This window comes from Hydra vulgaris, chromosome 04, assembly GCF_038396675.1.
Source record: "Hydra vulgaris chromosome 04, alternate assembly HydraT2T_AEP".
In the NCBI taxonomy this organism is placed as follows: Eukaryota; Metazoa; Cnidaria; class Hydrozoa; order Anthoathecata; family Hydridae; genus Hydra; species Hydra vulgaris.
The window spans coordinates 43,376,324-43,400,309 of NC_088923.1; the positions used below are offsets into that span (position 1 = coordinate 43,376,324).

At 27.6% G+C, this 23,986-nt stretch overlaps 1 protein-coding gene across 1 annotated transcript in view; it reads right to left on the bottom strand.

Moving 5' to 3' along the window:
* Window positions 1–215: 215 nt before the first annotated feature.
* Window positions 216–23,986, bottom strand: part of LOC100213268 (Golgi-specific brefeldin A-resistance guanine nucleotide exchange factor 1) — a 76,710-nt gene continuing 52,939 nt past the window's right edge. The window contains exons 21-38 of the mRNA XM_065796411.1: window positions 21,920–22,002; window positions 21,709–21,772; window positions 14,419–14,591; window positions 12,873–12,972; window positions 12,204–12,380; window positions 11,721–11,788; window positions 11,512–11,638; window positions 8,099–8,170; window positions 7,909–8,024; window positions 7,593–7,667; window positions 6,576–6,961; window positions 2,671–3,306; window positions 2,409–2,599; window positions 2,088–2,189; window positions 1,658–1,771; window positions 1,338–1,472; window positions 858–1,014; window positions 216–744 (exon numbers count right to left, since the gene is read on the bottom strand). Of these exons, the coding sequence (XP_065652483.1) occupies window positions 368–744; window positions 858–1,014; window positions 1,338–1,472; window positions 1,658–1,771; window positions 2,088–2,189; window positions 2,409–2,599; window positions 2,671–3,306; window positions 6,576–6,961; window positions 7,593–7,667; window positions 7,909–8,024; window positions 8,099–8,170; window positions 11,512–11,638; window positions 11,721–11,788; window positions 12,204–12,380; window positions 12,873–12,972; window positions 14,419–14,591; window positions 21,709–21,772; window positions 21,920–22,002 (3,153 nt within the window). The 3' untranslated portion in view covers window positions 216–367. The remainder of the gene's footprint in view (window positions 745–857; window positions 1,015–1,337; window positions 1,473–1,657; window positions 1,772–2,087; window positions 2,190–2,408; window positions 2,600–2,670; window positions 3,307–6,575; window positions 6,962–7,592; window positions 7,668–7,908; window positions 8,025–8,098; window positions 8,171–11,511; window positions 11,639–11,720; window positions 11,789–12,203; window positions 12,381–12,872; window positions 12,973–14,418; window positions 14,592–21,708; window positions 21,773–21,919; window positions 22,003–23,986) is intronic.

The following is a 23,986-nucleotide window of genomic DNA, read 5'->3' on the forward strand; positions in this document are numbered from 1 at the left end:
TTACCCCTAGGGAAAATAACTTAATTTTAATTACTTTAATTTTAGATTTTAAAATTTATTTCAAATCTAATGTTATAAAAAATGAAAACAAATTTATTTGTATTACCAACTTAATTATTAAGGATTTTCAATATTAGTTCTAATTAATTCTTTAATTAATTCTATCACTATTTTGATTCTTATTCCAGTATAAAAACTGTGAAATCGCACTCATAACTAAGATGAATAATTTATTCCATTATGTTATTGTGTAAATATTTTACAAAATTTTCAAAAATAAAAAAATAAAAATGATGATATCTGTTTCTAGAATATTCTCGCTAGAAACACTATTGATATTTTTACTCTAAAACAAAATAACGGTTTCTTATATATCAAAAACAGCTCTAACATCAGTGTTTCCATCATTAAAAAGTATCTTTTTCGAAGATTCCTCTTTCCTATCATTAGGTGAAAGTTCTAACATAGCTATGGGTGGCAAAAGGATTGCTACTGGATGCACATTCGTAGTTTCTGATACAGCGTGCACACTGCCAGGAGGACTAATCAGAGGCAAAGGAGTAAAGAGTTGAACATTTAATCCAGAAGGTTCGTCTGTTAATAATGGACTTGAAGCACGTTGTGAAACTGGTGATGATGCAGGAGTAGAAACAATATCTAACAGTGGTTTTGTCAAAGAAACGGAGCCAACTTTTAAAGACGACGAAGACTCGATATTTTGTTCAGGTGAATGGGTTCTTAAAACTATGAATTAGTAAAAAAAGAATTTAGAAATATAAAAATATAAAAACTTTGTAAAAATTTTGAATTTAAGTTATGAATAATTAAGCAATAAAATAAAATTTCAAAAACTATACTTTGCACAGAATCGCCATCTTCTAAATTATGAATAGTCATTAGTCTAGGAACATCTGGTTCCGGAGGAGACGAAGCACGTAATGAAGCCGGTGACCGAGTCGCTAAAAGATCATCTTTTAAATTTGGCAGAAAGCAGTCTATTCGGTCCCAGGTAACCTAAAATAAAAGTATACTTTAACTTTAACAAGAAAGAAAAAGATAGTAAACTCATCATCATATAAAACCGTCTAGCATTACAACATTAATAGAAACCTTTATAAAAACGGAATAATAAAGAAAATCATTAAAAAAAAAACTTTATCAAAATCAATCAATTTGTTGAGAAAATTTAAAAACTCTTGTCAATTAGCTTTGTTTAGGAAACATTACTAAAATTATGGTTTAATAACTTTATAATTTTAATGCTTCATCGGATTGTTTTTACTTTATTGTATAAATATATAAGGAAAAGTAATTGTGAATACTTTAATAAAAATTACCTGCCACAATGCTGAGTACCGTCTAGTTTTTTTATCTGGATTTTCATTCTCTGGTATATCTTGATGATGTTCAAATATTCCCGCTGTTGACATCACGAGCAGCATATTTTTAAGTGACTCTGGGACAGCCTCAAACTGGAAAAAAAAAATTATATTTTGGTTTGTTGTTTGCTGATGTTTTAGAGAATTTTATATGTATATATTAAAATTTTATTGAACCAAAGACATATACAATTTTTGACAACATAAGCATAGTGAAAGCAAAGTACGAAAAACTTACAAAAAGTACGAGAAACTTACAAAAAGTACGTAAAACTTACAAGTAAGTCACTATTGTCGGCATGCATATACTTGTCCATAAAGTCAAGCATTGTCATCCATAATGCTGTAAATGTTGCCAATGATATTAAAGTGTTTAAATGCAAAAGAAATGCCTTTAAAAAAAGTTACACAAACATTAGACTTACACAAAGTGAGGCTTTTAAAAAATTTTATTGAAGACATAAAGGTTAAAACAAATTTAAAAAAAAAATTAATATTTATATACAATCACTGAGGTAGTAGATTTGCTTTATAGAAAAGATATAAAAACTGAGGTAGTAGATTTGCTCACTGAGGTAGTAGATTTGCTTTATAGAAAAGATATAAAAATAGGAATAACAAATACCTAATTAAATTTAAAATTTACAAATTTAACTACTAATACATATATATATTTTTATTGCATTTTAAAATTTTTATTTTGATTACTTTGCATAGCAATGTAGCTGCTCTCATTCTGGTCTCTTCCAAACCATTTGGATCCCAATCCGTTGAAAGCTCAAGTAAATTAGACAACATAGGGAACAAAACCTAAACAAAGAAAAACCAAACTACTTTTTTTTACCATCTTATTTTTTTGTTTTCACACTTGTAAATAAAGTATTTTTTTGCACAACTCACAATAAATCATATAAGATTTATACTTTGATATTAAGTTTATGATTTTGTTATGAATTTGTTAATAAGACTTAAAATTATAAGAAATAAAAAAAAAATTATAAGAAATAAAAAAAACACACAAAAAAAAACCTGGTTAAAACAATTCTCCCACTCAGCAGCAGACATTAGTTGGAGGTCATCTGCTAACATTGATCTTTGCAGCACTGTTAAAGCAGTCATTCTAATACCACGTCGAGTGTCACAACAAAGTCGAGCAATTCCTTGAAGGAGTGGACACCAGCACTTTACCCATAACAATGACATGGCATTATCGCTATCAGCTGTTCATACAACAAAAAACAAGGTTGAACTGATAATAAATTTTTTTAAAGTACCTAAAGTAAACAATTACCTTTAAAAGTACTGGGAAGTTGATCAATACTCTCTTTACTACTCCATCTGGCTTTTAGTTCAGCCTGTTGTTTGTCTTGATAATCATTCCACTGCATGTTTCCAAGTATACCTGAAGCATTTGTGTGTAAAGCATACATAAGATCAAGGAGCTGCAAAGAGATTGCATCATAAATATTACCAGTGTTTTCATTGAACTCAACTTCATCTTCTTTTTTAGGGGAATCAAATGTTTGAAGTGACTTTTTGCTATCTCTTTTTGGCGATGACCCTCGCTTGCCTTTTTGTTTAGGCTTTTCAGGAATGTGTCTAAGTTCTTTTTCAATTTCATTAATAACAGAGTCATCCAATCTATACTTTAAACCACCATTTGAGCTTGCTTCACCAAACAATAAAACTGCATAGATACATTGAAATATGTTATAGTCATTAACATGAGCCATATCTCTGACTATAAAACTTATTGAAGACGAAGCCTTAATAAAAACTTTACAATTGTGTTTGTTTAGCTTCTCTTTAAACTTGAGTTCATATTGATTTATAGGTAGCCCTTCATCCTCATTTTTATTTATTAAAAGCCATTGTTCATTTTGATGTTTCATACTGTAGGTGTTTTCTTTTACATCAGCAACATAACCTAATAATATTACTTAAGTAATACACAGAAGGAAATATATATATATATATATATATATATATATATATATATATATATATATATATATATATATATATATATATATATATATATATATATATATATATATATATATATATATATATATATATATATAAATATATACATATATATATATATATATTAAGGTTATGACATTTTTTGAATCTGTTGTGGCCATACTTCTATAACCTGAGAAATGTGAGTAATTGATAAAAAATTGGTTTAATGGTAGTCTAGTTGCAAAAATACCCCCCCCCCCCCTGATAATACTGTGATTTTTCATAGATTACATGAAGCTTATTTCCAACCCATTTATGATATATAACATAAAGCTTATTTCTAACCCATTTATTTATTCAACAGCCATAAAAATAAATAAAACTAATTGTAAATTATATTTAGTATTTATAAACTACATATCAGTAAAGTGGATTAATAAAAGTAATTATTTTCAGCAAGTTAGTTTTAACACTTCGCAGGTCATTCTTTCCAATAAATTTCACATTTGCATATTCCCATTTTTTTGAATTTTGAAGGAGATCTTCCATCAATTTAACGCCTCATTCAGCAATGATGTTTGTTCTTGGAACATGAACTACACTATCTTCTTTGCTCCAATGTTTCATAAAGCACTTTAAAGCAGCTGTTCACTTAATTTCAGTCAATGCATCAAGCATATAGTCATATGATTTATCATCAAATAATTGTTTGCTGAACCAAAGTTTTTTCCATTGATTTGCAATAAAAGTTGCTGCACTTTTAAGTTCACACCTCCATGTTGGTATAAGAAAATAAGCAAGAAGAACATATGATGCTCTAGAGTTCCATCTAGCAATGTGCAATGGAGGGAGCTTGTGTCACTTAATTTTCGTTAATTTTTTATGATTCTTGAAGTAACTAAAAGCTTCACATAACTCATAAAGAAATTTGAAGTCATCTCGCCATCCCAAGTTTATGCAATGATTAGACTCATATGCAGCTTCATATGTATAATTTTTTTGAAGATTTTCATAATTTTTGGTTAAGTCCTTCACAAATTTATAATCAAAACCAGGACTTGTTGATTTACAATTTACAAAATGATCCAAAACGTGTTTTAAAAGGAGATCCAGTATATGATGTTGACATCCTAAATATTGTGGTTTAGTAAAGCCTCTGGTTTCCATTTCATTTTGTATTTTTACAGCTATACCATTTAATCTTCCTGTGTTTACTGCTGTTGTGTCACATAATCATTGAAATACATTTCCATGCATTAAAATCATTTAGTAATTTTTTTAAAAAACTTCAAAAATATCATTGAATTTTCTACTTTCACATTAAACAATTCCTAAGTTAATTTTCCTTTTCTCATTTTGAAGTATCACAACTTGGTATTCAGTCTTGTTTATTTTCTTTCCATCAAAATGTAGGCAGAATTGTTCTTCTTGTACCATTTTATCAACAATTTTCTTCAAGCTTTCCTCTTGCCTTATAGTTGATCTCCATATTCTTGTCTGACTTGGAGTTTCTATTTCAATATCTTTTTCAAATAACTTTTTATAGATTCTAGCTGATTTATTTGTACTTAAAGATTCAGTTATCACAAGATTAGATGCTAACTTTGTTCTATTATATACTCTCTTTCTTGATTTTTTTGATTCAACTGGTTCATAATTGTTTTGTGAATCTAAATCTGAACCACTTTCTTCTAATGCAATTGAACTGCTAACTAGACAATTATTTGCTTTGCTTGTAGAAGTTATATCTTTTGCATTACAAACCCTGACTTTTGAAGGATGTAATGACACTTGTGTGTTAGTACTGTGACCAACTTCTCCTGAACTTAATAATTGTATGTTATAAAATTTTTTATCTTCCAGACTAAGCCATATGCCCTTAATATTGGTGATATCAAAAAGATCTCCGAAACAGAGCATTCTTCCTTTTTGCCAGGCCTTTTAAGATACTTGTCATGTTTTTCTATAACCTTTTTAATTTTTCTTCCACCTGATTTTTTAGAAATACTTGGAAAGTTGAGTTTGTTCCATAATTTACTTATTTCGACAGCAATTAACTTTACTCTTTCTTTTCTGCTTTTTTCAATTGATACCAGGTAGTTGTAACGTCCAATAATAAAAGTTTTTTTTAGCATTCTATCAAATTAATCCAATGGTTTTTCAATAAAGGGTAGACCAATTCTTGATGTTATACATTTTTTAAACGAAACTAAATTTTTTGTCCATACTCTTAAATATTTGTCAACAACAGTTTTGCTACATTTATTTGACATTTCAGAAAAATCTAAAATGCATGGATAATATGTGTTCTATGTTTTAATATTATTTTAATAAAAATACTTTTCTTTAAAAATTTACTGTATAAATATAAAATCAATTAAAAAAGACATTGAAATGGGTAAAGACAAAAGAAATGAGTAAAACATAAAACGCATTAGTATTAACTATTTTCTGTATTTGTGTAATATTTCAGTTCAGACAAACATATTACACAAGCACATAAAGTAGTTTTTACTTAGGTGTGTTTTATGCTTTATAGCGAATTTAAAAATCAAATACTTCCATAATAGTCATAAAAACAACAATATTTTTATAGCATAACTTAATTGTGGGTGGGGAATGGGGGGACATTTTTTAACTATATTCAATATTACTATGAAATTTTAATATTAACTATCAATTTCTCAGGTTTTAAACCTATGGCCAATTAAAACTGTAACAAAAGTTAAAAAAATCATAACTCTAATATATATATATATATATATATATATATATATATATATATATATATATATATATATATATATATATATATATATATATATATATATATGTATATATATATATATATATATATATATATATATATATATATATATATATATATATATATATATATATATGAAAAATGAAAATGCAAAAAGAAAAAAACAAATAATGAAAGAAAAGATTGCTGCCCCACACCAAACCCTCAGTTGAATGTAGCAGCACTCCTTTCCGGCAGCAGACTATACCCTGAATGATATATATGACTATATACAGACAATATACTGAAGTCCCTATACGTTTAGATAAGCCCTGTGTCACAGGACTTATCTAAACGTATATATATATATATATATATATATATATATATATATATATATATATATATATATAAATTTAATAACATAAGTCATAAATATCATAGCAACAATTAATGTAAATAACAACATAGTAATTATTAACCTCTGTCTATTTGCTCAATGCTATTACTGTAAAACTCTCCAGTTTCTGTATCAATTTTTTCCTCTTGTAAAACAGAGTAAATGTCTCCAGATACTAAAGTTAGGCTCACACCTGGTTTAACAATAGGAGGAATTGCTCCTGCTCCCACAACCTGAAGTATTGTTAATATTGTAATCCAATCTCTTGAATACCGCAAATTAACAGCATTAGTTCGCAATAACTCATGAAGGCCATACAAAATTTGTTTAGAGCAACTGAGCAAAACTTTAGGGTGCATCATGAGAAGAATCCGCAAAGTAATTAATATTTGAGATGAAATTTCATCACGACCCAAAAGTCTTATAGCTATTCGAAGTAAACCGACAACAGCTCTTTCTACTAAAAAACTGAAAAAAAAAAAAATAATTTATTTTCATTTTTTATGTATTTTATTTTTTTTATAAAGCATTATGAATTTATCTTTTTAACAAAACTAATTCTAATATTATTAACAAAGTTTTTTTTGCTTTGTTTATTTCATAAATAAATTTAAATAAATAAATAAATAAAGATATTATACATGTAGTCTAAAATTAGAGTTGTCGATCTAAATTGCAATTCCAATTAGTTATTAACTTATGATTCTTTAAAATTATAGTCAACTGTTAAATGTTTGTATTAATCTCTTTGTTAATCCATAAGTTAACAAAAATTGAAAAGATTTTTTGTATCACAATTATGTTTCTCTTGTGTTAAAATTTATTTTTAGTTTATGACTTTTTTTATTTTATTTTTATTACATTTTAAAATTTATTAAATTTTCAATTTTATATTTAAAAAAAATTTGAAATGAATTTTATTATTATAATCTTATTATCAATTATTAACCTTTTTATTAAATTAACTGAATTTTTTATTTTAATTATTTCCTTAACAATATTGACAATAAGAAACATGCTTTTACACTAAATGTAAATATGTATAATTTTATACATTTAAATTTTCATTATGAAAACAAAGAAAACTAAAAAGTCATACCTCACTTTTGGGGCACTTATAATTATATTGGATAAATGTTCTCGAAGCGCATGCCACAACAATGATATGCGATCTCTATTTTAAAAGTACTGAACAATGAGAAATTTAAAATTAAATAAAATTGTTGTTTTAAAAATGTATTAATTTTTATTAGTAATAATCAAAACCCTGTAGAGGAAATAGCCAAGATAGATATGAAGTAGCCAATAAAAATCTGTGATACAAAGCATTAAAAAACTGTAATATAAGACTATACTTTGAAAAAATTACATTGCACAGTTTATAACCAAATAATTTATGAAAATTATTTTCATACTTGTTTTGTAAAGCAACTTTTATTAAAAACTCAAGAAAAAACACAGCAGCATCCTCATCATAAGGGACATCAGTAGATTCATATAAATGCAAGGGTTTTGATGCAATTATCAAACTCTGAAATAAAAATCACAAGTAACAAAAGTCCATTCTGAAAATGTGGAATATACCTAACAGTTTAAATTACATACCTTAACAAGTTCTTGTAAAGACTCCGGTCTTAGAAATTTACTTTCTGTTATTATATTTTCAGGATGACATTCCTATAAAAAAAGAGGCCCTCATTTATCAACTATATTTAAAAAAAGGAGGCTCTTAACTAGTGTTTCTTGAGAAGACTTTCTCGAGAAAAAGTCATTATTTTTATTTTTCAATTCTCGAGAAATTGAATAAAAATTCTTGAGAAAAAAATTAAAAATATTATTTGCTTTAATGATTAATCTAATTCAAATTATAGTTCTATGTTCTTTGGGTAAGCCAAATGATGCGCAAGGTTTTCTTTTTCTTTCTGTTTTATTTTTTACATTAAATACTAATACTATGATAGCAAGAGTTTTCAAGTAATAATTTATTGCAATATTTTATATTTCTAATAAGAAAAAAACGATTAAATATTTTAAGAAATTTATGATTTGTCTGATTCTTTCAAACGATCTTACAAAAAGTTATCTGTAATTTATTTAATTTATTTATTCTAGTTTTTATAGAAAAAATGAACAACAACAACAAAAGCAATACTTACAAAGATGTTAAGTCATATTTTATAATAAATAACGATGAGGCACATTGTAATTTATGTACAAGAAAATTATTATGCAAAGGTTCAGCAACGATTGGTATGCGGAGACATCTTAAAAATGTCCACAAATACACTCGCGTATTAGAAAGTTCTACGTCTCATCAAAATAAACAGAATAAAGTTGAAAATCTAACTAATCAAACTATTTTAAAATTTGTAAAATGACCAACCCTGGCTGAACTGATTTCTAAATTGGCTGCTGAGGACGAAACCACTTTTAGTAATTTTATTGACGATCGTTCAATAAAATTACTAAAGGTGAATTTATACGGCGAAGTATGACTGCCAGGGGACTCAGATTACCTCAAAATCCTTCTGAGGTGAGACAATTAATGGTGGAATTTTACCATAGCAAGAAAGAAGAGATAGTACAGATTATAAAGAAACTAAAGGACGAAGAAAGAAAGTTCAGCGTATCTATTGATGAATAGACAAGCATTAAAAATCGTAGATTCATGGGTGTTCATTTATACAGAAATAATGAAAATAATTCATTTAACCTTGGTTTGATTTTTATCAAAGGAAGTTGTACATCAGAAATAACTTTGGAAATACTGTTGCAAAAATTAGAAGAGTTTGGTTTATCTTTACAAGAAGATATTGTGGCTGTTATGAGCGATGGTGCTGCGGTTATGAAGAAATTTGGTAGACATATTGCCTTGCAGCAATTATGCTACAATCATGCCATACATCTAGCAGTTTTGAAAACATTTTACACTGAACCGAAAAATGAAATAAATAAATAAAAAAATCCTCCGGTGGAAAATGGAAAATGGTGTTCTACAAAAATATGTAAAAGACCAAGTACAAAAAGAATTGGCTTTCCTACTAGACTGTAAAAAACGCTGGAATACTATTGAAATAATGGTGAAACGGTTCTTAAAAATCAAAAACTGCGTGCAAATGGCATTAAGTGAAATAAATTTAACCGCTTGTGGAAAGATAATTACATACAAATGACCAAAATTCTATTAGCTGTATTAGAACCAACACAAATAACTGTAGAAGCTTTTAAGTCAAGCAGATGCAAGATTATTAACAGCCGAAGGAGCCTTAAAATTTTTATTTAATAAATTATTAAAATGTAGAAAGAACCAAATAAGTTAAGAATTTTTAAACAATATCAAAAAAGAAACAAGTAAAAGGAGAAATGATAATGTTGTATCTTTATACAAATTTTTACATAACCCAACAAATGATGAAAAATATGCTTCTTCTTTTTTAAAATCTTTGTCAAAAAATGATATTTATAAAACTACTAGAGAAATATTCGATAAATTGTATGGGTCATCTTATTCCGAAGAAGATCTAACTGAATAAATGTTCACTAGCAGCAATGTCAAAAATCACTTGAAGAACAACTAAATTTAGCTATAACAAATACAATAAAAGAAATTATGCCACGCCAACATTGCGATAATGATAACCAGAATCTTTATCAGACACTTAAAAAAAAATGCAGCATATTCAAAAAAACTGGAATAAGGTAGTAAAATTTGGAAAATCTAAAAGATGCATTATCTGCAATAAAACCAACTTCAACGCAAAACGAACATAATTTCTCAACTGCTAATGATTTTGTTACAAAAAAAGAGAAATAGATTATCAAACATGTCATTGAATGCGTCATATTTTTTTAAAAATATTACTTCAAAAACAATAAATAAAAATTATTATTTATGTGCTTATAATTTATCTAATTGCTGTTTTCATTTCACATTTTTGTTACACTTGTTACACTTGTATATTTTAGAGTATATCTTTTTTTCGTCATATTTTTATACCATTTTTTTCTTATATTAATTGACTTTTGTATTTGTTACTCTGCTTTGTTCACATACATTTTATGAGCGTAAATTATATTAAAATTTTTAAAAAATTACGATTTTGACTTATCAAAATTTCTCAAGAATTCTTGAGAAGCTCATTCTCAATTTCTCATTTCTCGAGAATTAAAAAACATCAAGAAATATTAAACACTACTCTCAACCTATATTAAAAAAATATTTAAGCAAACATGCAGAACCTGAAGATTAACTTTTACACTCAAATTCATTACATTTGTCACTAAACAACATGTCATATATTCCGACAACATATATTCCAAGTTCAATCCCCACCACGTCCCTGGTAGTACCGCGCTCAACTTGTTTCTCCGCACAGCGGCCTTGTTTGTTAAGGTTCGTATTTCGGAGATATAGAGTTGAGAGAGGGTTATAACCACTATTAAGTAGCCTCCTCATCTGTAGTGGCCTTCTTGGCCTTGAGAAGGTGAATAAAAATATATATATATATATATATATATATATATATATATATATATATATATATATATATATATATATATATATATATATATGAGACATGTTGCTTACAACATCTTACATATATTAAGATAATAGAAGCTAAATGGTGCTTTCAACATCTGACATGTGTAAATAAAGCACTTATGTCACTGTGTAAGCACTGTAGGTGATTGTATACTGTATTTCCCATAGGAGCATTCATTCAAGAAGTAATCCAACATATAGATATTACACTTCCTAATATTGATAGTTACCATTTGAAAAACTATTTTAATGGCAGTTTTATTAATATTTGAATGATCATGAGATTAACCCTTGAGATAGATCCTTGGAAAATCTGAACAGAGTGAATGAATAGAATGATTGAATGAATCCATTCTGATGTTTTGAACTCCATGGAGTTCTAAGCATCATTATTAACATAGTGATCATTTCATAGAGAATACCTAATAATATAAGGAACCTTTAATAAATAACTCATTTGTTAATTAAAGAATACCTTTATACAATTCAGTGCAGCTTCTTGTGATTGTCGATCTTCTGCGGATAAAACAGATTTTGCAGGAGTGTCTGGATTTGCAACCATGTAGGAATAAAAAGCTGCAAAAACACCAGTGTTGTCCTGCCTAATATTAGTAACAATGACAAACAAAACAGTGAATGTGCAAACAATAAACATTTATTCTAACAAAAAATTCTAACACTAACTTTGCGACTGGTTGCGCTTCTTCTTTTATCAGGCTAATTTTTCCACTTTGTTCTACAAAATCTTCAACCTTTTAGTAAAAGTATAATGTCATTATCAAAATTATGAGGCTAACTTTTCTAGTTTATTCTACAATAAAATCTTCAATTAGTTATTCTACAATAAAATCTTCAATTATTTATTCTACAATAATTCTCAAAATTCTCATACCATATGGCAATTTTTTAACCAAACTTTTTTATATTTAGTTTTAGAAAGATATTTGACAATGTAATTTTTTTATGAATGTGGTTATTGAGAAACTTATAAAGAAAAAACTGCACATTCCTTGAAAACCCTAGCAAAAGTAAACCCAACTTCCTAATGGTAATTGATAGATTAAAAATTGGAAAAATAAACAAATGTTTATAAGTAAAAATTTTTAATTAAAATTGAATGCTGTTTAGTTGAATTAAATTTTAAATGTAAATAAGTACAAAACTTACCTCAGTAAGTGAAGGTGGTAATAATTTTCCTTTGAACAGCTGCATAAGACACACCAATAAATTCTGCCAGCCTTCTCTAAGCATGTCGCCTTGCTTATGGGCAAGTACAAAAACAGTTCGCATGCTCAGCTGTGATTTAAGGTTATTTCCAAACACAACAGAAAGATTGTCATTAAGCTAGAAACAACAACAAAAAATTACTATAAACATCGTTAGAATATTAAAAAAATTTAAACAAGGTTTATTAATTTTTTTCAATTAATGCTTAATCTAATGATTGTAGTTAACAAAAAAATGGATTTTAAGATCATTCATTAGACCAGTGGATTTTAAGATCATTTGTCATACCAGTGGATTTTAAAATCATTCATCATATCATTGGAATTTAAGATCATTCATCGTACCAGTGGATTTTAAGATCATTCATCAGACCAGTGGATTTTAAGATCATTCATCAGGTGAGTGGATTTTAAGATAATTCATCAGACCAGTGGATTTTAAGATTATTTATCAGATGAGTGGATTTTAAGATCATTTATCAGATGAGTGGATTTTAAGATAATTCATCACAATTGAATATAGTTAATATAGTAAAAAGTAAAAGTGATACAAGTACAATTTGCAAAATGAAATTTAAGAAAATTGAACACCAAAACAAAAATTTATTACCTGACTAGTCACAAGGAGACTCGTAAATTTACAAAGCGATATAAGAAGATTGTCAAACACATCTGACAGTTCATAATGAGCAGAAATCACAGCACACTTCCTAAATTACAAAGTAATGTAAAAAAACTCACATTTTCAAAAAAAGTCACATTTTCTTGAATTACAACGCGACAAAAAAATTACCAAACAAGCAGTACAATAAGCAGAGATCACAGTGATCACAGTGTAATTTTCTAATTTACAAAGTGACATAAAAAGATGTCACTTTGTAACTTTAATATGTTCATAATGAGCACAAATTTCCTAAATTTTAAATATATGAATTAATTAATTTTACCTTTTATCAATTTATTGATAAAAATGTCCAGTCACAATGTCAATGTGTAATCCACTGTCACAACCTGATTAATTGTGTTATCCATAATCACACAGTGTCAAAGTTGTACTATACCAAAATACTTGGTTTTAAATGACATAAAAATAGAATATCTACTTATAAAAATAATGTGTACAACACAATATTTTATTGAACTTGAATGCACTGGTGTAATAATAGAGTATAAAATTTTTTACTTTTTGTTTGAGTTCAATAAACAAAACAAAGTGAAAATAAAGTTGAAATAACAAAATAGATTTTTACTTTTTTTTACATGATTTATTTCAATTTTACTTAAAGTAACTTTTTAAAGTATTGGTTTATAGTACAACATAATTAATTTTAAAACAAATCTATGCTGGTGGTTTGTGATTAGTTTTGCAAAGTATTTTATGATTTGTTTCCAGCCTCCAACATTTAGAAATTTTGAAACTAAAGTTAATAAGACTAGTAATGTACTTTGATCTAATTTGATACACATTTTGAATAATGGTGTTGTCAGCACTACAATTACATTACATTTTCTTACATGCAGCAGGTGTAATGAATACAAACAACCCAACTTTTAATTAGACATATTTTGATACTAGACAAATACAATCAAAAATATGTTACTATTATTGGGAATTTAAGTAATGGAAAAATAAAGTTTACCAAATGATTAATGTATGCATAAAACTAAATACTAACAAAGGTATCTTTGGCATCGATTTCACTACTGTATTTTATCTTACTTAAATTCTGCATTACTCAAAATGAACCACAAAGTACTTATTAAAGACTGTAATTTCAACTTTTGTTTCAGCTGTATATCATCAAGTCATTTGCAATTACATCAGTTCATGAGAAACATTCAAAAAAAACAAAACACTAAATGAAAAAGTATGAAAACTGACAAGCACCCATTAGCATATTAAAAAAGTAACAAGATTTCTTTTGAACTTTGCTGTTAGTCAAATTATACATTTATATATATATATATATATATATATATATATATATATATATATATATATATATATATATATATATATATATATATATATAAACTTATCTATAGTTTGTGGAATGTTTTGCATTTTTCTAAGCACAAAAAAATAACTATAAATATAGATATACAAAAATAAATACTAAAAATAAGAATAAGTAAATCCAAATATTTTATCTTACTTAAATCCTGCAAGAGCTTTCTGAATATGTACTTTGTCACTTCCATTGTCATATATGTATGATAAAGCAGCAACTGTAGGACCCCAAACAACTAGAAATAATTCCTCGTCATAAAGAGCTGATTTAACTTGGAGATAATGTGAATCAGGCCCTTCACATTTTTGCATTAACACCTGTAGCAAATGAATAAAAAGTAATAACTACGACATATTTATACATACACATATAAACAAACATACATTTATGACTGTCACAATGATATAACCTGCTGCTGGGAGCGTCAGTACATACTTAAACTATATTATAGCCTGCTGCTGCAAAAGAGTGCCTCTACATCAACGTATATACATATCTAACTCATAGGCTTTACTTTTACATCACTTTTTTAATTATGTAATTATATTTATTTGTACATTAGTAAATGCACATTTAGCTTTTAGGATAAGGCGTTAATTTTGTACACAGAATGTCTGTGGTTTTAATCCCACCACTATCCAATTTTGTATTGTTTTTCTTTTAAATATTTCAAAATATTGCTCATAAATTTTCTTTTTTTCTTTTTGTATATAAAAAATCTTTCTGTTGTATATTTTTCAATGATACACATCTTTTCACATTCAGATTTTTTACACCATTTAAGCCTCTCAGTGTATATTTTATAAGTAAGGTGCACACACATATATACATAGTTTTTAAGCTTCAATTATGCCATGCCGTCTACACATTTTTCACATAGCCTTAATTATTTCATATTAATTTTCTATTCCTGTACATTTTTTATTCCTTATCTATTAGCGCTTTGTAATTTTGGATACCTGTTGCTTTTAACATTCGGTTCAGTGTGCTTAGTTCAACCTGTTATTGGTGACATATAAGTAAACAATTAATAATAAATCTTTTTATTTATTAAATTTTTTTGTTTTTATACTGGACATCAGTCCAACACCTTTTAACAGATTTTAGCTAACTCTTACTCTAGTATAACCTTTTTTTATCTCTATATATTATTGGCAAACTTAATAGTGTCCCTTCGAGCATATTTGACATGAAACCCTTGGCAGTCATCGCAACTGAGCTATTGGTGAGAAAGAGTCGCAGCTTTACTTCACAAGAAAACGTGAGTGAACGTGTAACTTATATCGTATGTATGTAAACTTCATATTATGTAATGTTAAAACATACTTAAACATATAACAAGTTTGACAGTTTGACTTTTACTTGAAAATTGCATTGCATCAACCTCTCCTTAATTTTTGATCTTTTGCATTTATTTCTGTTAATAATTTTTTTATATAGTTTTAAAATTTTGATGACCAATGTACCAGCATGGCCAAGAGGTTAGCATGCTGAGCTTCTGAACAAGAAAGCCGTGGTTCGAGTCCTACCACCCGCATTATTTATAATACAAAATAATTGTGAAGTTTTATAAAAGTTATATACAAACATATCTAACGATATTATACACTTTAACAAACAAAAAAATTTTTAAAAAGCTATAAATTCTAAAAACAATAAAGAACGGGGAGATATTTGTTGCGTATGTGTCCTTATTGAGATACTTATGTTATTTTAGTTTTAAATTTCAAGTTTATTTACAACTAAGTTGAGTTTGTGCAAGGAAAATGAGTATACAACATGTTTATATATAGAATATAAAATCTATAGATATATTTGCATTTTAAATAAAATTGAAAAACAAGCAAGCTGATGATTTAAACTTGTCACGTGGCAACCTTAACTTTTTTTAAAATGGTAAGGGAGTTCAAAAAGTAAGAATTGGAAGAGTCAACTGGGACGCCTTTAACCCTTTATGGGCCAGTGATGCCATAAGGCTTCATTGACTTTAGGAGTTCTTCTATAGCTTACTAAAGCCTATAAGAAGGAGAATGCTTTTGTTTGTTATTCAACACCGAAGTGTACACACGCTAAAACTTTTCATAATGGTATAACATACTTTGTAAGAAGTAAACACAAGGTTTATTATTGTAGTAGAAGAAAGATGTAAAAACTCAAATATCTCATTTTTTGTTTTTTCATTTTGTATTTAGATAACACATTTATAAAATACTTTACTAAATGATATTAACAATATAAATAATAAAGATTTATTTGAGGGTATTTTAGTTAAAAAGTGATCATTATTTGGTGTATTATAAATTTTCAAAAGTAAATGATGCCACATGGCGTCATTGGCCAAAAGGAGTTGTATTTATGATATATATAATAGAAATTATTAGTTTCATTTAAAGTTATGTTTTTTTGTTTAAATTGAGCATTTAATAAATGTTAATATTTTTTTTAAGTTATTGCAATACATATATATTACTATATTATATAAATATATTTAGGTTTAAAAAAATTATTATATAGACATTATAACATATATATGGCACAGAGAAAAAAATATTCAGTTGCTGATGTGATAGATTTTGTAACTAATGGAGATGTGTCCGATTTATCAGATTTATCAGATGATGATGAGTTTTTAGCCAATGAGAATGTTAACACTGATAATTGTGCTGCTGCTGATGTTGATGATAATCATGACGATGACGATGATGGTGATGATGATGATATACCACTAGCTGCTTTAAAAAAAACACATGAGTACCAATGGGTAAACAAAGACCTGAACTCAGATTATATCGATACCAGTTTATGTGAACATCAGTTTAAGGACATACCAGATAAAATAAGCTCACCTTTTCAATATTTCAAATATTTCTTTACCGATGAGTTATTGCAGTTAATTGTTGAAAACACAAACTTGTACAGCACACAAAAATCAGGGAAGTGTATCAACACCACTCTTGATGAAATTTCTATGTTAATTGGGATGCAAATGTTAATGGGGCTAGTTAAACTACCTGCCTACAGTAGCCATTGGTCCACTTCTCTTCGATATCCTCTAATTGCTGACAATATGCCGAGAAACAGATATAAACTATTGCGGCAAAATCTACACTTTGTAGACAACACAACTTTTTCAGAAGATAGTGGAAAGTTATTTAAAATTGCACCTGTCATTGAGTTGATCCGAAAACAATTCATTAGTTTAGAACCTGAACGTTTCCATGCTATTGATGAACAAATAATACCTTCAAAAACTAAATACTCAAAGATACGACAATATAATCCTAAAAAACCATGTAAATGGGGTTTTAAAAACATGGTCAGAGCTGGACGGTCTGGAATGATGTATGATTTTTACCTTTATGCTGGAAAGGAAAGTACAATACCAGCAGAGTATAGTCATTTATCTGTAAGTGCTCAATCAGTGGCGTATTTGTGCATGGAGTTACCTAAACATGAAGACAAAGTTGTTTTCTTTGATAATTGGTTTTCCACCCTTGATTTGATCCAATACCTTAAAGGTATTGGAATAAAAGCTGCAGGCACAATCAGACCAAATCGTTTACATTGGTGCCCAGTAATACCATCAAAAGAACTCAAGAAAAAAGATAGAGGTTCACTTGATTATCGTATTGATAAAAATTCTGCACTAATTGTTGTAAAATGGTTAGACAACAGTATTGTTCATTTAGTATCCAACTGTTTTGGCATAGCACCTTTGAGTACCATATACCGCTGGTGCAGCAAAACAGAAGAAAAAAAAAACGTTGCTTGCCCATATATAGTGGCAGCATACAATAAATGCATGGGAGGTGTAGATCTAGCAGATATGCTAATTGCCTTGTACCGCACAGAAGTAAAAACACGACGATGGTACATCAAAGTGTTCTGGCATTTTGTAGATGTGGCCAAAGTGAATGCCTGGATCTTATATAAACGGCATTATCAGCAATTAGGTCTTCCAATCAACAAACACCAAGCATTAGCAGAATTTACAGTAGATATTTCAAATGCTCTTATCCAAGCGAATAAATCAAAAGCAATCCAGGGTAGGGGAAGACCAGCTAAACTTAGCGGTATCAAGCAAGTTCAACAAAGGAATAGAAAGAAACCAGTCATACCAATCCCTAATAATGATATTAGGTATGATCATATAGGACACTGGCCAAAACCACAAAAAGATAAAAAAAGATGCAGGCTGTGTCAGAGTTATAGCAGAATTATGTGTGCAAAATGTAATGTTTTCCTTTGCTTGTTAGCCAATCGCAACTGCTATGTAGACTTCCATAATTGAGTAAAACTGTATTTAGTGCTTACATATATTAGAATAAACATGCTTTTTGAACAAAAAGTTTTTTGCCTTTGCTGTTTATATATATTTCAATAAAAATGTTTTATAACTTTGTTTTCAGATATTATCTTTATTGACCAATGATGCCATATGGCATCAAACCCAAATTTGACCAAAATTACAAAATTTTGAATTTTTTTTTTCAACAACTTATTTTGTGAACTTAAATTGTTAGTATAACAAAAAATAATATTTTATACATTAATTTGTCATAATTTGGCCTGTAAAGGGTTAACTTTACCTGATGCACGAGGCACTGTAGATGTGCACACAGCAATTATACAGTATTTAAATTTCTAATTTAACTTTCATAAATCTCTGAAATATCTTTGAATATCTCTTTTATCATTATCATAAATATTATAATTATTGAATATACTTTTATTTATAAACTGTATGTATATTTTGTAATTTTACAATCTGTTTTTAAAGTTACTTATTTTAGATATAAGTTGTTTTTTTTATTTTTTATTGCTTTTGTTTTTGTTAGACATTTAATCATGTTTTATATGAATCTAATTATTTAGTACAGTGTTATTGTCTGGTGGTGATATTCAGGTTTTATAAAGTTAAATTTACTTTTAAAGAATCTTTCAAAAATTTTTCAAAACTTCTTGAAAAATTTATGTTAGCTTTTTTTCCTTAGTTCCTAATTCAACAAATTTTGTTTTCCTTAGTTCCTAATTCAACAAATTTTGTTTTCCTTAGTTCCTAATTCAACAAATTTTGTTTTCCTTAGTTCCTAATTCAACAAATTTTTTTGTATAGAATGTTTAATAATGAATAACAATATTCATTTGATTGTTATTTTAATTTTAGTGCCTTAGCTTATCACATATTGTAAGTTTTAAATTATAATTTATCTTTATCTTATGTTTTAAAGTTTGTATTTATCTTAATGTAATAAAGTTATACATTTACTTATAGGCTGTTTAAATAAAATGTGTTTGATTTTCTAAGTTGTTGTGAAGTTGCAGTTTGTATTTTCCTGTCATGTCCAATGACATGGGTTTCAAATTGGAGGGGCACAATCGTCAAATTCTAAAAAAAGTCTTCTATATCTAGAATAAGCAATAAGATTTCCCCTCTATTTATTAAAGGGAAGGAATTACCCTTAACCAAAGTGAAATTTGAGAAGTTAGAGTGGGCAGTGAAAAATACCTGACTACATCTATAAATAGAAGAGGTGATTTAGTTTAATAATATTTAGTTTAATAAGTATATTTTTATTGATCTATTTTTTAAGTTTTGTAACTAAATAAATTTTTTAAAAAATACCAATTTTTTTTTTTTTTTAATAATAATTTAATTGAATATAATTGAAAGTTTACAAAAAAATTTGTTGAAAAGTTGTACATTTTGTTATACACTAAACACACATCAAAATTTAAGTCGACAGCACATGCAAAATTTTAAAATGATTCACGAGCTGCTGTGACAGTTTTTATGATTCTCTGTGTCTATTGCTGTTAATAATTTTCATAATAATTAACAGTTATCATAGGTATTTATAGGTCTAATTTATAGGAAAAACTGAACAAGTCTCCTGAGAAGGCTTGCGTTGTATAAATTAATGTAACAAAAGTAAGGTAACAATTTGTTATATAAACATACTATAGAATATATATATATATATATATATATATATATATATATATATATATATATATATATATATATATATATATATATATACATATATATATATATATATATATATATATATATATATATATATATACATATATATATATATGTATATAAATATACATATATATATATATATATATATATATATATATATATATATATATATATATATATATATATATATATATACATATATATATATATACACATATACAGGGCTTGTGATGAAGCGAGCGCGATCACGCTCCGCTCGTAAAATGCGCCCGTAAACGGTATTTTCAAACTACTAGACGCAACAAACAACGCTCGTTCAGTTTATAACGAGCTTGTAAAATAATGCTCGTCCAATAGTTCGGGATTATTTTTTTATTTTCATAAAATATTTAAAAAAGATTTTTTATTAAAGATATTCTATTATCAAAGCACTGATATAAAATATAAAAAGCACTACATTGTTCTCTTTTGCACTAACGTAATGAATGAGCAGTTTGAAGTCGTTAATAGTCACTAATTTCAATAATGGAATGTGCATGTGGAAACACAATGTGAATACAAAAATGCGCAAATAAAATAAGAATAGAAAATTAGAAAACCATTATAAGAAAATTGAAACTGCAGAGTATTTTTAATCTTGTGAAAATATCAAGTAAGATTTATTAGATTTATTGTTTGTAATATTCCACACATCGTTTATAATAAAAATAAATATTAATAATAGAGTAATTTTTAAAATTAGTTTTTGTTCATAGTATAGGTTTTTTATTAACTATTATTTATTTTAACTCAAATTTAAAACAATTCTGTTGTTTAGAATGTTCGCAATCAAGGATATTCGAAAAGGAAACAAAGTAATGATGTCAATATTTATTAAATGGAAAGTTGATAGAATATAGCTATAATATAGATACATAGCTATCTAAAAAAATTAAATAATTAATATGAATAAAAAAAAAAAACAAGAAATATAAAAACCATTAACCGTTAATTAAGTTTACAGCGTAACATTTTAAAATACATATACTAAAACAACGAAGCAAAACTAAGTCACTAAATTATACTTCAATACTAAATCAATAAGAAGTTGCGTTTTTGTTTGATATTATTTTTATATAACATAAATAGTTAAAAATAAAATCATGATCTGACAATATACAAGAAGTTTGGAAGTATAATAATCTACTTCGTTGAAGTAGTTTCATGAGTGTGATACTAATTCAAACATTTTTTGACGAAAGAATTATGTAACAAATAAAAAAAGATAAAAAATAAAAAGCTTTTTATGAGCATCACCTTCAGCAATTTTCATGATCGCGCTCGCAGACCTTATCTCGAGAGCACATAATCACGATCGATGAAAACATATTCTAATTTTACGAGCGCGATATAACACGCTTGACGATTTTCTTCATCATATACCCTGCATATATATTTAATACCTTCCACTCGTATGCTTCCTTTACTTTACCAATTCGTTCTGAAGGCATAACAATTTCATTTGTTCTAAACCAAAATAAAACATTTAAGGGGTAAAAATTTATAATTATATTTATTAAATACTATTATAAAATTATTATATTGATAAATTTATTTAACATAAAAAAAACTTCAAAAGTAATAATCAAAAAAATGATCAGATTTTTAATTAACCTTATGTTTTCAAAAATTTCTTCTAATAACTCTGCTGGAAAATCTTCTCCGCCATTTGTTTTACGAAGATTTCTTTTAAAATCCTTAAAAAAGTGATTGTTACAATCTATCCCAACATACATACACACATACATATATATATATATATATATATATATATATATATATATATATATATATATATGTTTGTCTGTATATATATATATATATATATATATATATATATATATATATATATATATATATACAGACAAAAATAGATAAATACATACATACATACATATGCAGGGTGTATACTTAATTTCTGACTCCCTATATCTTGGTTTAAGAATACAGTATTTCAACACATACCATTTTATTACTGTCATATCAATTTAATTAGACAAAGAATATATGTTAATAGTCAGTAATCAGTATTTTTTCCATTTCTTTCTATGCATTGGGTAATTCTCCTTGGCAGGCTTTCTACTAGGCGAAAACACTCTTCTTGTGTAATGGCAGCCCACTCCTGTTCAACACGTCTGATCAACTGTTCACGATTACGAGGTCGAGGATTGTGTAAAACACTGTCCTGAAGTCTTGACCAAATATGTTCGATGACATTTAAGTCGGGCGAGTTGCCAGGCCAGTCGGTCCACACTACTGGAAAGTCTCTGTTGATCACATTCATTGTTGCGCTTGCCGTGTGGCAAGTTGCTCCATCTTGCATCAGAATAACTTTATTTCTCACAGGAAAGATGGTCTTATCATCAGCTGCACGTTTGTACACAGGTAGAATAATATCACGGTAATATTTTCCATCAACAGTTTTATTTTGCTCAACAACAACCAGATCAGTTTTGCCATATCGAGAAATGCCGCCGGCTATCATAATCTTGAGACCGAATTTCGGGCGTCAAACATAAGGTATTGACTCTGGTGTTGCTGTACGTACTCTTTGATTTTGACGGTTTGGAGCCGGATATAATTCAATTGGACTCTCATCAGTCCACAATACGTGAGCTCGTTTCACTTTACCATCCGGTGAGTCATCTGCGAATCCTTCTTCTTGCAAACGAGTACAAAAATTTACGCAATCAGTGATGTTTTTCTGCGACAACATGGGTTTCACTTTCTGTGTATAGGCATGCTTTCCCCATGTGGTCTTGCGCAAGTATTTACTGATAGCACTGTGTGAAATTGTTTTTCCTCTTTCTTTGTAACTGTCTGAAAAATTCAGTTTCTTAGCTACAGTTCTCGTTCCAACTCCGACTTTGTCTTTGACCCACTTTCTGACCTTGTCCTTGGTTCTTGGTGAAAACTTTGTTGGCTTTCCAGGTCGCTGAGCATCTGTGACGTCACCCTCTTGTTTTCTTGCCCACTTCCTTACAGTATTTCGAGAAACTTTACACTGTCTAGTGATTTCTTTAATGCTTAATCCTTGACTACATAAAACTTGAATTCGGTGACGAAGTAACTGTTTATCAGAACTCATTTTCAGAGTAAATTGCTAAAAAACACATGTTATATAATACATGTTAGTAACATATACATATAATACATATAAATACACACAGAGTAATTAATGTAAATCATAAACAGACACCAAGTATCACTGATATAAATAAGGCAAATAAAAATAATGCTGATTATTTCTTGTAGCCAAAATGCTAAACATTAAAAAATTGTAAACTTAATTTCTGACCCCAGTTTCGAAGAGTAGCAATACTTCATAAACAGTGAAGAAAAAATGTGTTATTAATTGGCAAACTAAGATCACATATTAAGGAGTAATAAGGACAATTTACTTAAAAATCGTGCTAAAACTATAGTCATAATGCCAAAGGCCGTGGAAGACAAGGAGAATAAAAATATCATTTTTATGTATGTTGACAAAATGGCTCCCATAAACATTTTCTGAGGTCATATCCTATCTGAAGTGAGCATTTTACGTGCAGAAAGTATAGTTACACCAAAATACATACTATAGTATTTTTCGGGCTAAAGTAGCATTTAAGAGAGCAACTCAAAATCTTGTGTTTGTAACATGTGGGGGGTCAGAAATTAAGTATACACCCTGTATATATA